This window comes from Miniopterus schreibersii (assembly GCF_964146895.1).
Source record: "Miniopterus schreibersii genome assembly, chromosome: 12".
NCBI lineage: Eukaryota > Metazoa > Chordata > Mammalia > Chiroptera > Miniopteridae > Miniopterus > Miniopterus schreibersii.
The window spans coordinates 66,946,745-66,959,671 of NC_138112.1; the positions used below are offsets into that span (position 1 = coordinate 66,946,745).

General features: G+C 54.3%; 1 protein-coding gene across 8 annotated transcripts; it reads left to right on the top strand.

Annotated features, from left to right (window-relative positions):
* Positions 1 to 63: 63 nt before the first annotated feature.
* Positions 64 to 12,612, top strand: TKFC (triokinase and FMN cyclase). Of its 8 annotated transcripts, none has more exons than XM_081152767.1 (19): positions 64 to 371; positions 670 to 807; positions 1,489 to 1,607; positions 4,150 to 4,339; positions 5,254 to 5,364; positions 5,450 to 5,631; positions 6,982 to 7,060; positions 7,299 to 7,388; positions 8,251 to 8,285; positions 8,362 to 8,446; positions 8,544 to 8,633; positions 9,165 to 9,281; positions 9,620 to 9,739; positions 9,898 to 10,035; positions 10,825 to 10,931; positions 11,029 to 11,132; positions 11,268 to 11,301; positions 11,406 to 11,495; positions 11,796 to 12,612. In XM_081152767.1, the coding sequence occupies exons 3-19, from the start codon at positions 1,605 to 1,607 to the stop codon at positions 11,946 to 11,948; spliced, it is 1,728 nt and encodes a 575-aa protein (XP_081008893.1). In that variant the 5' UTR covers positions 64 to 371; positions 670 to 807; positions 1,489 to 1,604; the 3' UTR covers positions 11,949 to 12,612. The 8 variants fall into 8 exon arrangements, with proteins under 8 accessions (XP_081008893.1, XP_081008894.1, XP_081008897.1 ...); XM_081152771.1 differs by lacking the exon at positions 670 to 807 and adding an exon at positions 2,270 to 2,319 and having other exon boundaries at positions 75 to 133; XM_081152770.1 differs by lacking the exon at positions 670 to 807 and adding an exon at positions 2,270 to 2,319 and having other exon boundaries at positions 94 to 148.
* Positions 12,613 to 12,927: the final 315 nt, after the last annotated feature.

The following is a 12,927-nucleotide window of genomic DNA, read 5'->3' on the forward strand; positions in this document are numbered from 1 at the left end:
CTCACTGCGCTCTGGGCGGCCAACCAAAGGAGGCCCCGCCCCGAAGGCCCCGCCCCGTCGCTTACCACCGGCGCCCGCAGTGCCCGGATGAGGGCGCCGGCTGGGGGCCTTGTGAAGCGGCGGCGTTGACGGGGTTGGTGAGCGGCCGGTGCGCGGCTGGGGAGTTGCGCCGATGTCCCGACGCCCTCAGAGCTGACCCGCCGACCTCAGCCCCAGTCCGCGCCCTTCTCCCCGCCCCAGGCCCCGTCCTGTCCCACTCCATTGCTCCAGAGCCTGGGGGCTGTTCATTCTTTTGGATCCGGAAGAACTGCAGAGGCCTAGAGAGGGAAGGGAGGTGACAGCAATTTGTGCACCTCCCAGGCTAGACCAAGGTCCGTGCCTCCCTCCCCTTGGCCCCCCCATTTCCTCCAAACCCAGCTGGTACCCTCATCTGACCCCAGAATGGCCTACCGCCCGCCTCACTGGGGCAGTGGAGCACCAGGAGGCTCGCCTCTCCCCTTTGAACTTTGCTTTATTCTTCAGACTTTGAAGGGCCCACCAGGCCGCTTGCCCAGCATTTTTAGCGCCCCTGTTGCTGTACAAATTCTGACCTCAGAAACAAAACCAGAATGTCCCCCGTGAGAACCTTAATGACCGGGGAAAGCAGTCCCTTAGCTCTGCAACTTCCAGGCCAGGCCGCCTCACACGGGCTCGGCAAGGAGGAGAACCGCGTGGTTCAGACACCTGCAGAATGCCACAGAGGGTACAACCCCCCTTTTACAGATGAGGAAGCCGAGGCTCCAGGAGTTGGTTCACCTAAAATCCCCAGTAAGTCAGAGGCAGAGCTAGGTGTGGATTCTTCCCATTGCAGACCCTGAATGGCCCCAAGACACCTCAGAACCAGGCTGAACTGAGGGGAGCTAAAACATCCTTGGGGTTTACATGTGTGGTTTCCCACATCAGGGACTCGGCCTGACTTTGGAGGCATTAAATTATCAGTAGAAAGAACACGGGCTTTATGGGAAGACTAGACATGGGTTTAAGTCCTGGCCCTTATTAGTATGACCTTGAACAAGTCCCTAGAGCTCTGAGTCACTTTCCCAGAAGTAAAATTTGCTCACAGGCTCAGCTGCTTCCCTCTTGGTTTGGTACCAGTACCAACAAGAGCAAGTGTGTGAAGACCTCTGTGAACTTACTCAGTGCATATGATGCTTATGTAAGAGATGATGTTACTCTGTGGCTTACTTCACCTCTTGGTGACAAAGTGGGTGCTGCTCCAGGGCATAAAGGCAGCTCTGTGCCCAACTTGGATAGATCTGTCTTCTGGCAGCCAAGTGCAGGTGTGAACCTTGGTCAGCCCCACGCTCTACCCCATCCCCAGCCCACGTTCTGGAATTTAGACTTAGATCAAAGTCTGGGGCAGCTCCCTAATTACAAGGGCTCTGGAAACGTGATTGTGCCAGTAGGTTCTGGGTGCCTTCAGCAACACATTCTTACCCTCTCCCGCAGGTGCTGCTGCCACCTTCATTGTGCTGAGACCCAGGTGGCACCTACAGGATCGCCCATCCTCTGCAGCTCAGTGCAAGGGTGTGAACTCAGCTTGCTTGCTTCAGAGCCTCCTCGCCATGGTGAGTCTCATGAAAGCCAGGGCTGGGGAAGGACACTGGGCTTGGAGCAGTGGGGGAGGGGGAATGCCAACCCTGGGCACGCTGGAGTTCCTTACACAGTGATCTAGAGATGCTGCTGCCTCCTAAGGTTCAGAGAAGTTAAGACAAAGGGTCCCTCTCAGGGCCTGGTCTGCTTCCCTCCATTTCCTAGCTAGTCCCACCCAGGCCTGGGGCTGCAGCCTCTGAGTCCCTCCAGGGTCCATCTGCCCCAGGTCTGGGTCATGTCTTTAGGTGAGAACATTAACAGGTACCTACTCTGTAATAGACACTGTACCAGTTACAGAAGGAGCCATGAAGAAGGACCTAGTGCCTGCTCCTGAGCCTGGGCATGTGTGGGCTGGTCCCATAGGTGGGATCTACACTTCAGGAAGCTCATGCTCCATACCCACTCTAGAACTGATACAAACCAAAGCAGGCCTTGGACAAACCCAGGTTCAAATGTCAGCCTGCCACTGACCAGCTGTCTGACCTTTAATAGAAGGCTTGACCTCTGTGAGCCTTTATCCTTGCAATATGAGGCAGATTAAGGTCTACCTCCAGTGGCTATGAGGTGTTTATGAGACCAGAGTCCTGGGGCCTTGCACAATGCCTAATCAATCTCCTTTCCTTTTCTGTCCCCTCAGGCCCCTGGGAACCAGGGTTGGCACTGGTCCCAAGCCCTCCTCTGACTCTGGTATGGGAATGGTTGCAAATCCCAGGCAGGACAGGCTGTTAGCGATGGTGAGGGATCACCTTCTTGGTGGCACTGGAGGCAGGGCTTGGAGTTGAGACCAATCACAACTTTATTGCATATCCAGTCCCTGGCAGGCTCTGACAGCTACATGTCCGTGCCCTTCCTAGGGCAAGACCTCTACCACTCCCAGCCTTCCTTTAGCCCCCCGGGGAAAGAAGCATGATAAGTCCAAAATGGAACCAGCTTTGGAGACAGGCAGACATGGGCACTTGCTGGCTGTGACCTTGGGCAAAGTCATTTAACTCTACCTCGGTTTCCTCACCGAGCTAATATTTTCTCCATAGGGTTGGTGGGAAGATTAACAAGACATGCTCAAAAGCACCTAGAGGCAGCCTGGTTCTCAGTCTCTGCTTGAGACTAGAACTGATCCCATTCTTCTCTCTCCCTACTGACCTGGATTTGTCTCCTTGTCCTGAAGCAGTTGGCTTGGCTCTGGCCCTTGCCAGACCCAGGAAAGGTCAAAGTTTACACAAAAGCCTGCTGATGGCAGGCTTGGGGATAAGCCTCCCAAAGTGCACCTTGCCGGGGCCTGGCTCAGTTTCAGTCCGCCCCCATCCCGGCCACCAGGTGGCACTGGGAGCCTGACCCCCTGGGTCCAAAACACTCTCTTTGGGACAAAAGCAGTTGCTGCATGGGGTCTGCAAACCTCCTTCAGCTAACTCCACCTTTTTGAAAAAGGAAGTAGCTCCCTTTTATTCAATTTTTACTATATGACAGGCATATACTGTATTAAATCCCCATTTTACAGAAGACTTTGAAGCTCAGGACAGTGAGGTGTCTTCAGAGTTCTCACAGCTGATGGAAGCAGATGTGGGATTTGAGCCCAGGTGCCCATGCCTGCAGAACCCAGATCCTTAGCCCCTGCCACCCACTTCTTCCTGCACCCCCTGTGTCAGTTCAGCTGTAACTCTCAGGCCACCCTGCCCATGACCCTCCCACCTGAGGCTCTGGGTGGCCAGGTTCCTCCATCTGCTTGTGAGGCCCTTCCCACCTCTCCCTGATGGCCACTGGTAGCTCAGGTCATTCTAACTTGCTTCCTGGCCTGGCCAACATACTATTTCACACCTCCACACCTTTTCTCTGCATGCCCTTCACTCCCTTCTACCTACCTAATTCCTACTTACCCTTCACAAAGGATCCGCTAAGGAGGCTGAGGTCCCCTCCTCTGTGCCCCTGGGGTGCATGTGCATTTCTCTTGTGTTGCACTTCCCTCAGCATGTGAAAGCAATCTCTGTGTTTTCTGTCGAGGGCAGAACCAGCATTCTGTTATCTCTACACACCATGGCTTGCCCTGGGCCTGGCACACCAAGAGGCTCAGGTAGTATTGTCTGCCCTCATCAAAGGCCCAGTTGGAACAACAAATGAGTGTAGGGCCTGCTTGGCCCCTTCCTCTGGCACAGGAGCCTCAGCCTAGGGCTTCTCCTCCTTTGACAGAAAAAAGCTTTTGGGTCCCAATTTTATTAATTTTTTTTTTTTATTCTCAGGATTCCAGAAAACACTATTTTCTTTGTATTGAAGCTATTCTTTGGGATAAGTTTAAGCCACAGTCCAAAACATTTCATAAATTAGCAAAGGATAAAAAGAAGAGAACTGACAAATACCCACCTGATAAAATGACACCCAGTTCTGTGTGTCCCTGGAGCTCCTGCTCCAGCGCCATTTCCCTGGAGTTCCTGAGTGGGAGTGGAAGAGGAGTCTTGGCCATAGCTGTGTGACTGGGTAGGGTGGGGGCCAGGCCACACCTGAAAACTTCCTCACTCCTTTCTACAGACCTCCAAGAAGCTGGTGAACTCGGTGGCAGGTTGTGCTGACGATGCCCTTGCTGGCCTGGTGGCCTGCAACCCCAACTTGCAGCTCCTGCAGGGCCACCGTGTGGCCCTCCGTTCTGACTTGGACAGCCTCAAGGGCCGAGTGGCATTGCTGTCGGGTGGGGGCTCTGGCCATGAGCCTGCCCACGCTGGTGAGTGCCCCAGGCCAGAGGTGGGGGTAGGGGCTCTGGAGATATTGTCAGTGCTGCTAGAAGGTTCAGAGCCCAGCCCAGAGTCATGAACCAGGTCCTGGTTCCCACTCTCCCACTACCTTGGACTGTGATTTGGGGCCAGTTATGGCCTCTCTCTGGGCCTCAGTCTCTATAGCTTATAAAAGTAAGAGGTTGGGCCAAATGATTTCTCAGGTCCTTCCAGCTCTGAGAGTCAGTGATTCTGTGAATCCTCCGGGCCTTCCAGCTGACCTGTCACCTCCTCTATGAAGCCTTCCTGACTCTTCCAACCTAGAGCAACATCCCTCTTCTAAATTCCCACCCTTCAATTTCACATACAGCATGAACAGTCCTGGATTGTTTTCTGTTTAGTGCCAGGCATGTGAGCTCTCCTTGAGAGCTCCTGGGGGCAAGGACCAGGCTTTGTATCCTCTGTACCTTTCCTGTCTCCCTTCAGCAAATCCACCCATTCAGCAAACATTAATGAGCACCCACTGTATGCCTGGACTGTTCTGGGCACTAGGGATGCAACAGTGAACCAGACAGACAAGGTACCTACATTTCTGTTCTTCTCTGGAGAGACAGACGGTAACCAGATAAACACATAAGTGAAAGAGATCATTCCAGAGTGTGTAAGTGAGACCATGAAGGCAAGAGAGCAGGGAAAGGAACAGCAAGCCATGGGGCTAAGATGGGTAACAACTTCAGCTGAGGGTCAAGGAAGGCCTGTCCAAGGAGATAACTCCTGAGTGAAGATCTGTGGGAAGCAGCCCAGGTGTTTTTCTAGCATCAGGCACACAGTGGGATCCACTAGACCATGAAGCCCAGGAGCAGGGAAAGGCTAGGGGCAGCAGGCACAGGTCCCCACCTGGCATTCTCTCCCCACCCATCTTCAGGTTTCATAGGGAAGGGGATGCTGACAGGGGTCATCGCGGGAGCTGTGTTCACCTCCCCAGCAGTTGGCAGCATCCTGGCAGCCATCAGGGCAGTGGCCCAGGCGGGCACAGGTAGGAGGGACTGCTTCCAGGAAGGCAAGCTGGGGGCAATTGGTGAGGGCATGTGCTGATGGGGCTCTGCCGGCTGCTCCTGCAGTGGGGACCCTCCTCATCGTAAAGAACTACACGGGGGATCGGCTCAACTTCGGCCTGGCCCGGGAGCATGCCCGGGCTGAGGGCATCCCTGTGGAGATGGTGGTCATTGGGGATGACAGTGCCTTCACCGTCCTGAAGAAGGCAGGCAGGCGGGGGCTCTGTGGCACGGTGCTCATACACAAGGTGAGGCTCCCCAGGACACAGGCTGGCCAGCCCCTCCCAGCCTGCTGTCTTCTGGCAGCACCTGGTACCTAGATCTTACCAACCACCGCACCCCATACAAAGCCATTCCTTCCCCAGTGCTCCCTGATCCAGGAAGGCCCCCCATCCCCTCCCCTACCTAAGCCCAGCATATAGGCATTCTCCCAGGCCCTTCCTTTTCCATTCCCCACACCCAGCCATCGCCCTGTTTTGCCTCAACACACATCCTCAAGAGCCCTGCCCTCCCTGCCCCAGCCTTGGTTCAGCGCTCATCTGCTGGTACCCAGCTGGCTGCAGCTGCTGCCCTCCTGGGCTCCCTGGCCTGCTTCCTGCCTACCCTTCCAGCCTATTGCCACACTACCCCAGAGGTGTCCTATGAAGATGTGTATCTGATCAGGCTGCTCACATGCTGAAAGCCCTCTAGGGTGCCTAGAGTCAGCTCAGGCTCCTTGGTCTGGCACCCACCACATTCTTGCCTTCCTCCCTGAACTCTCCAAGTTCATCTCCCATCAACCCTACCATCCTTTTATGCTCCATTAATACCAGTTCTCTGTACCACTGGGCTGTGGCTCATCTCTGGGGCTTTCCTGATGATGTACCTACATCCTTAAAAGTCCTTTCTCCGTTCAACTCGCTTTGGCCTGGCTAACTCCTATTCCGTCAAGGTATAGCTCTGGTGTCGCCCCATCTGGGACGTTTTCCCTCCCACTACACTGAGCTGGTTAGGAGCCCCTTTTCTGTGCCTTGTCACACCTACCACAAACTCTAGCACTGCATTTATTACCTTCATTGAAGGTTCAATTTGTGTGTGTCTGCTTCCCCAGCTCCTCCCAGACTGAGTTCCTTCCAGGAAGGGACTGTGACTTAGTCACTTTTTTTTCTTCATTTAAGCACATACTAGATGTTTGACAAAAAATGGGAGGGTGACTGGATGGATGGGTGGATGGATGGGTGAGTGGGTAGGGGGTGAATGGGTGGGTGGGTAAAGTGAGCTACAGTGTATATGCCCTGGAGAAAGAACTCTAGGCTAGGAATCAGGAAACTGGCCATCAGCTGCTGTGTGACATTAGACAGGTTATCTCCCCTCTCTGGGCCCATTTCTCCATTTGTAAAATTCTTTTTGGCTCCAACAGACTGGGATTCTTAAAGATTCCTGGCAAGTTCATTATGAATGCAGGATATACTGTTCTGCCCTGAGCTCGATGGGCCAGGTTGATGTGACAATACTCAGAGTCCCCCTGCCAACTAGAAACTCAGCCTCAGCCTGTCTTCAACCCCCAAGTACTATAGTGACTCCCTCCCCGGTGGGGGCTTATTTCTCTGTGGGTACAGATGGCGGGTGCCCTGGCTGAGGCAGGTGTGGGGCTGAAGGAGATCACAGAGCGGGTGAACGTGATCGCCAAGGCCATGGGTGAGTGCCAGCCCAGGGATTGGGAAGCGGGGAGAGAAGAGGAGGCTGACCTTGGGACTGGGAGCAGGTTTCCAGCGGCTATATAGGAGGGCTTGCCATGGGGACTAGTAGGCTTGGGTTCCAGAGCTAGGTTTGAGCTGGAGAGGCTGAAACAAAGAGGCCGCCCTGTCTGGTGCCTGCTGCCCTGACTGATGCCAACAGCAGAGCAGTCATCCCGTTCATACCTCATTTCTCATAGGAACCCTGGGAGTGAGCTTGTCCTCCTGCAGTGTCCCTGGTTCCAGACCCACCTTTGAACTTGCAGCTGATGAGGTAGAGCTGGGCCTGGGTAAGCTTGTGGCCACCCCTGTCCTAGCCATGCCTACTCCCGGTGTTATACCCACATATTATGCCCTGGGAACCATCTACCTGTCCTCTCAGCTTACCTGGAGCTGTCACCTAAGAGGTCCTGGTGTTTTCAAATGGGCACTTGACCCTCTTCTGGCTCAATCTGCCTGATTTCTACCTGCTTTGCCATCCACACCAGGGCTCCAGCCATGTGAGGCTTCATGCACTGCCCACTCCCTACCTTTGCTCATATCATTCCAGGGTCCTCTGCCAAATGCAGCCCTTCTTTCAAGGGCCATTCAGAGGCCACCCTCGCTGCAAAGCTTTCCCTCTTCCACTTCTGTGCTTCCAAAGTGATGGGCAGAGGCCTCAAGTTTCTTCACTGTGACTGCCTCTAGTTAAATCTAATTAACTAATTAAAAGTTACATTCTCAGCCCTAGCTGGTTTGGCTAGTGGTTAGTGTGTTAGCCCATGGACTGAGGGCTCCTGGGTTCAGTTCCAGCCAAGGGCAGGGCACGTACCTCGGTTATAGGCTCAATCCTGGCTCTGGCTGGGGCTTGTGCCGGAGGCAACCAATTGATGTGTCTCTCTCACATCGATTTCTCTCTCTCTCTCCCCTCCACTCTCTGAAAAGCAATGGAAAAAATATCCTCGGGTGAGGGCTAAAAAAAAACATGTTACATTCCTGGCTTTCTCCACCACCAAGCCACAGCTCCTAGACAGCAGAAAGTGTATTTTTCACTATTCTGCCCATTTCTATCCCCACTCCCCATCTAGCCTAGCACTGAATAAATCTTGATAAAAACACAATGAGCGAATCCCCAGGCCTGAGCGTGTCAGCAATGATTGCGTCTTTCCACAGGGATCCACGGGGAAGCTGGTGTGCGCAGGATAAAGGTAGGTGGACTCCCTGGCCCAGGCTGGTCTAAGGCCAAGGCCTTGGACACAGCTCACACCTGGATCCCTCTGGCAGATGGCAACTGCCGACGAGATTGTGACTCTCATGCTCGACCATATGACCAACCCCTCCAACGTGTCCCATGTGACTGTGCAGGCTGGTGAGAGGCTGTTACACCCTTTGTCTCCAAGCCCTTCCTCCCTGCTGGGTAAGGGGACCCCCAGAGAGACTCACCGGGGTGCCATGTCTGCCTACAGGCTCCTCAGTGGTGCTGATGGTCAACAACCTGGGTGGCCTGTCATTCCTGGAACTGGGTATCATTGCTGACGCTGCTGTCCGCTCTCTGGGTAAGCCCCGCCCTGGAAGGGGACCTCCCAACCCCCAGAGCTGCTTCCCTCCAGCCCTTTGAAGCTGGACATAAGAAAAGCAGCTGAGGTAGGGTCTTGTGATGGCCCAGAGCTTGGGCTGGGCAGTCAAATGAGCCTGAGTTAGGTGTCACTCTGCCACCTAATTGCTGCGAGCAGTGAGCCTGCTCCTTGTCTGTAGAGAGGGGTGAAAATAGTACCTGCCTCATAGGTTGTTGTGAGGATTAAATGAGACTAAACATACATGATACATTTAGCACCGTGCCTGGCACCTGTAAGAGCTCATTAAACAAGACCTACCCCTATAGAAGGGACATTGCCAGGGAATGTGGCAATTTAGGGCATTATGGAGGAATACCCTGAGCAGATCTGACCATCTCCCTACTGACCTTGGAGCCCCAGCTTCCAGAGTCCTTGTTTTTCTCTTCTATTTGTTTATCTGATGCTGGGGGAAGTGGGGAAGTACTACCCTTCCCACCTTCCCTCATGGACATGCATGCTTTGGTGTTGCAGAGGGCCGTGAGGTAAAGGTTGCCCGTGCCCTGGTGGGCACCTTCATGTCAGCCCTGGAGATGCCTGGCCTTTCTATCACCCTCTTGCTAGTGGATGAGCCCCACCTGAAACTGATAGGTGAGACCTAAAACCTGGGGTCACCCAAGCCAGGGCTCCTTGTAGGTGGAAGGAACCAGGGGGACTTGGGGAGACCCCATCAGGGCTGACCATGACAGTCAGGCCTCCGTGGAAAGACCCTTTCTGACTTTTTCAGCCTTCTCCAGCTCTTACATGACTGGAGGAGTTGCTATTAGGTTCCTCCCTGAGGACAGCCCCCCTTCCCTTGTATACAGTAGGTACTCAGTACTTGCTTTTTAAGATAGAGGGAACTGGGCCACCAGGTGGGGAATCCAGGCCCCACTTGATCCCTGGCCAGCCAACAGTGTCTAAGATTAGAGTCTTCCTGCTGTCACTAGATGCTGAAACCACCGCATCAGCCTGGCCTAACATCCCCAGAGTCGCTGTGACTGGGCGGAAGCGAACCCGGGCAGCCCCCACCGAGCCCCCAGAGGCCCATGATTCCACTGCTGTAGGAGGTACCAAACCCTGCTGTTGGGGCAAGTGGCTCAGGCATTGTCCTGAGTCCTGAAGGGTGAGGGGTGTATAGGGGCCCTAACACTCACATATCCCACACCTTCAAGTTCAGCTATGAGAAGGGCCAGGTACATCTCTTCCCTGCTGTCTCTCCCTCCAGGCTCAGCCTCGAAGCGGACGGCGCTTGTGCTGGAACGTGTGTGCAGTACCCTCCTGGGCCTGGAGGAACATCTGAATGCCCTGGACCGTGCTGCCGGCGATGGCGACTGTGGCACCACCCACAGTCGCGCTGCCAGAGGTTGGTGCCAGGGCCCCTCTGGGGTGAGGAGAGGGGCTGCTGTCACATTGATTCTGAGATTTTGGCATTTCATGAACCAGAACAATTTCAAAAACATTTGGAGTGCTGACATGGGCTCCCGACTTTTAGTTTGCTAAGCACTGTCATTCACAAAACCTAGCACCCCCTCCACCTATTTTCATAGAGAAAAGGTCCTTCAAACACTACAAATGTGGGAAGGTAGTCATTTTAGAACAAAATGTAATCTTTTGCAGTGAATAATAACTTTAGATTCAAAGAGAACTCGCTCTGTAGTCCTTATTTTTCTCGGCTTACCTGGACTGGTTAATGGCTCTTAATTGTCTAGCACCAGTCAGGCAAAAAAAATGTATTTAGCGCCTCTGGGCCAGGCAACTCTGTGGATACAATAGTAAGCAAAGCAGACAAAAATCACTGCCCTCGTGACTCATGTTCTGGCCAGGGGACAAACAATAAACAATCAGTAAAAGATGAAGGATGGTAGTGCTAAGGGCTGAGGAGCGGACTGAAGCAGGGAAGCAGGGTAAGGAGTGTCAGGTGAGGGTGTTCAGGCAGGCCACACTGCTGGGTGACTGCGAGGACCCTGTCAGTCACCACTCCTCAACCCTCTCCACATAGCACACTGGATATAAAAAGGGAACCCTGGGTTCTCTTTCTTAATGTGGGTTCCCTTGGCCTCTTCTGGGGCCCATTCCTTCTGCCTGGCAGTGGGATCTGGGCATTTGTTGGGAGGGAGGGTCTCTGAATTCCTCACCATCTCTCTGCCTACAGCGATCCAGGGGTGGCTGAAGGAGGGTCCACTCCCTGCCAGCCCTTCCCTGCTTCTCTCCAAATTGTCCTTCCTGCTCCTGGAGAAGATGGGAGGCTCATCTGGGGCAGTAAGTGCTGGCAGTTCCCTGGGCGGAGGGCTGATACAGAAATCCCTGGTTGGTTGAGGCCTAGCCAGACCTGAGTGTTCAATTCTGGTCCTCCCAGCTCTATGGCCTGTTCCTGACTGCAGCAGCCCAGCCACTCAAGGCCAAGACTGACCTCCCAGCCTGGTCTGCTGCCATGGATGCTGGCCTGGAGGCCATGCAGAAGTGAGCCAGAGCCCTGTGCCTTAGACCAAGGGTGGGCTGGGGAGGTGGTGGATGTCACCTGCTCCCAGCCAAGCCCTGTCCCCACCCCCAAAGGGATTCCTTGCAGTGAACCCCATTTGTTCTCTTCCCTTACAGGTATGGAAAGGCTGCCCCTGGGGACAGGACTATGGTGTGTATGGGCCCAGCCCTTCCCCCTTTTGATTAGAGAGGCCCTGAAGGCCACCCCCAATGGCAGGGCCTGTGCTCAGCTCCCCTCTCCCTCACCTTGTCCAGCTGGATTCTCTGTGGGCAGCAGGACAGGAGCTCCAAGCCTGGAAGAGCCCGGGGGCTGATCTGGTCCAAGTTCTGACCAAAGCAGTCAAGGTGAGTGAAGCTTGGCCCAGCTACCCAGGGAGCAAGTTAATGTCCTTCCTGGACCTACATTTTCTCCTCTAAAAATGGAGATGAGTGCCTATCTCAGAGGGTGTGGTCAGGCTAAAGAGATGAATAGAGCCCCAACGTGATATCTGGGACCCTCAGTAAATGGGGTCCCTTGCCCTGCTAGAGACAGGTGGGAGGTCACCTCTCTACCCTGGTGACAGTACAGACGGCTCTGGCAGAACTGGGACAGGAGGGAGGCCTGGTGGCTTGTCCTTAAATCTGCTCCTCCCCATCTTCCCTCAGAGCGCAGAAGCTGCAGCCCAGGACACCAAGAACATGGACGCTGGAGCAGGAAGAGCCAGTTATATCAGTTCTGCGAAGCTGGACCAGCCAGACCCCGGGGCAGTGGCAGCCGCAGCCATTCTCCGAGCCATCCTGGAGGTCTTGCAGAGCTAGGGTGCGTGAATGCCTCTCTGAGCCTCTGCGTCTCTCTTACTGCTGTGCAGAGGCGGCCACTGTCACTTCCTTCTGTCTTCCAGTTGTCACCCTCCCTTGCCTCTCAGGCCCATCCTCTGAGTTCAGCAGGGATCCCCTACCAACCTCCAGAATGACTCCAGTGTAGAAACTGCAGGCCCAGAGTGGGTCACCTGCCTGCTCAGCACTGCCTTTTACCTTCTCAGGGAGGGGAGGGTCCTGGGATCAACCCACTCTGCCCCCAGCCAACTCTGGGCTTCGGCAGTGAGGCATTTCCCCTGGGGGGCAGCACAGCCTTTAACTGGCATTGCTGACTTGGTTTTAAGAATTTCCGGGAAAGGCCTTCTGCACCTGAATCCGAGCCAGTGTGGAAAAGCAAGCTAATAAACCACATTGAAGCAACAGAGCTTCTGCTTCCTCTGAGGGACCTTTCTCCAAGTATGTGAACAAGTTGCCCAACTGCTGCCCCGGGGACTGTGACCTCAGCCCCTGGTTGAGATGATCATGACCCATCTCCTACCACCTGAGACCCAAAGGCTACGTCTGCACAGCTGGGCTGGCTCCACTGGGATCCTCAATCCTGTCCTCCTGATACACACTCCACACACAATGGTGTGCTTTTCTCAGCATTAAACTAACAGAACCCACTGATTCTTCAGGATTCAAATGGGCAAGCAGGACACCAAGAGGAAAAGAAATCACCATATCATAAGGCTCAGTGGTAGAATAGAAACTGTGCCCAGGCCAGCCCCCTGGTCTCTATAGCAGTCACTGGTGGCACCGCCGAGTCTGGTGCATGGTGGACAGGACAGCACACACCCGACCCATACTCGGTGCAGGGGAGTGGTTACAGGGACTCTTGTGGACTCATGGGCATGGCTTAGGATCCTCGTTCTGCTTCGAAGCAGCTCCGTAAACTCAGGCCCATTATTTGGCCCCTTGGAATCTGGAAAATCAGAAT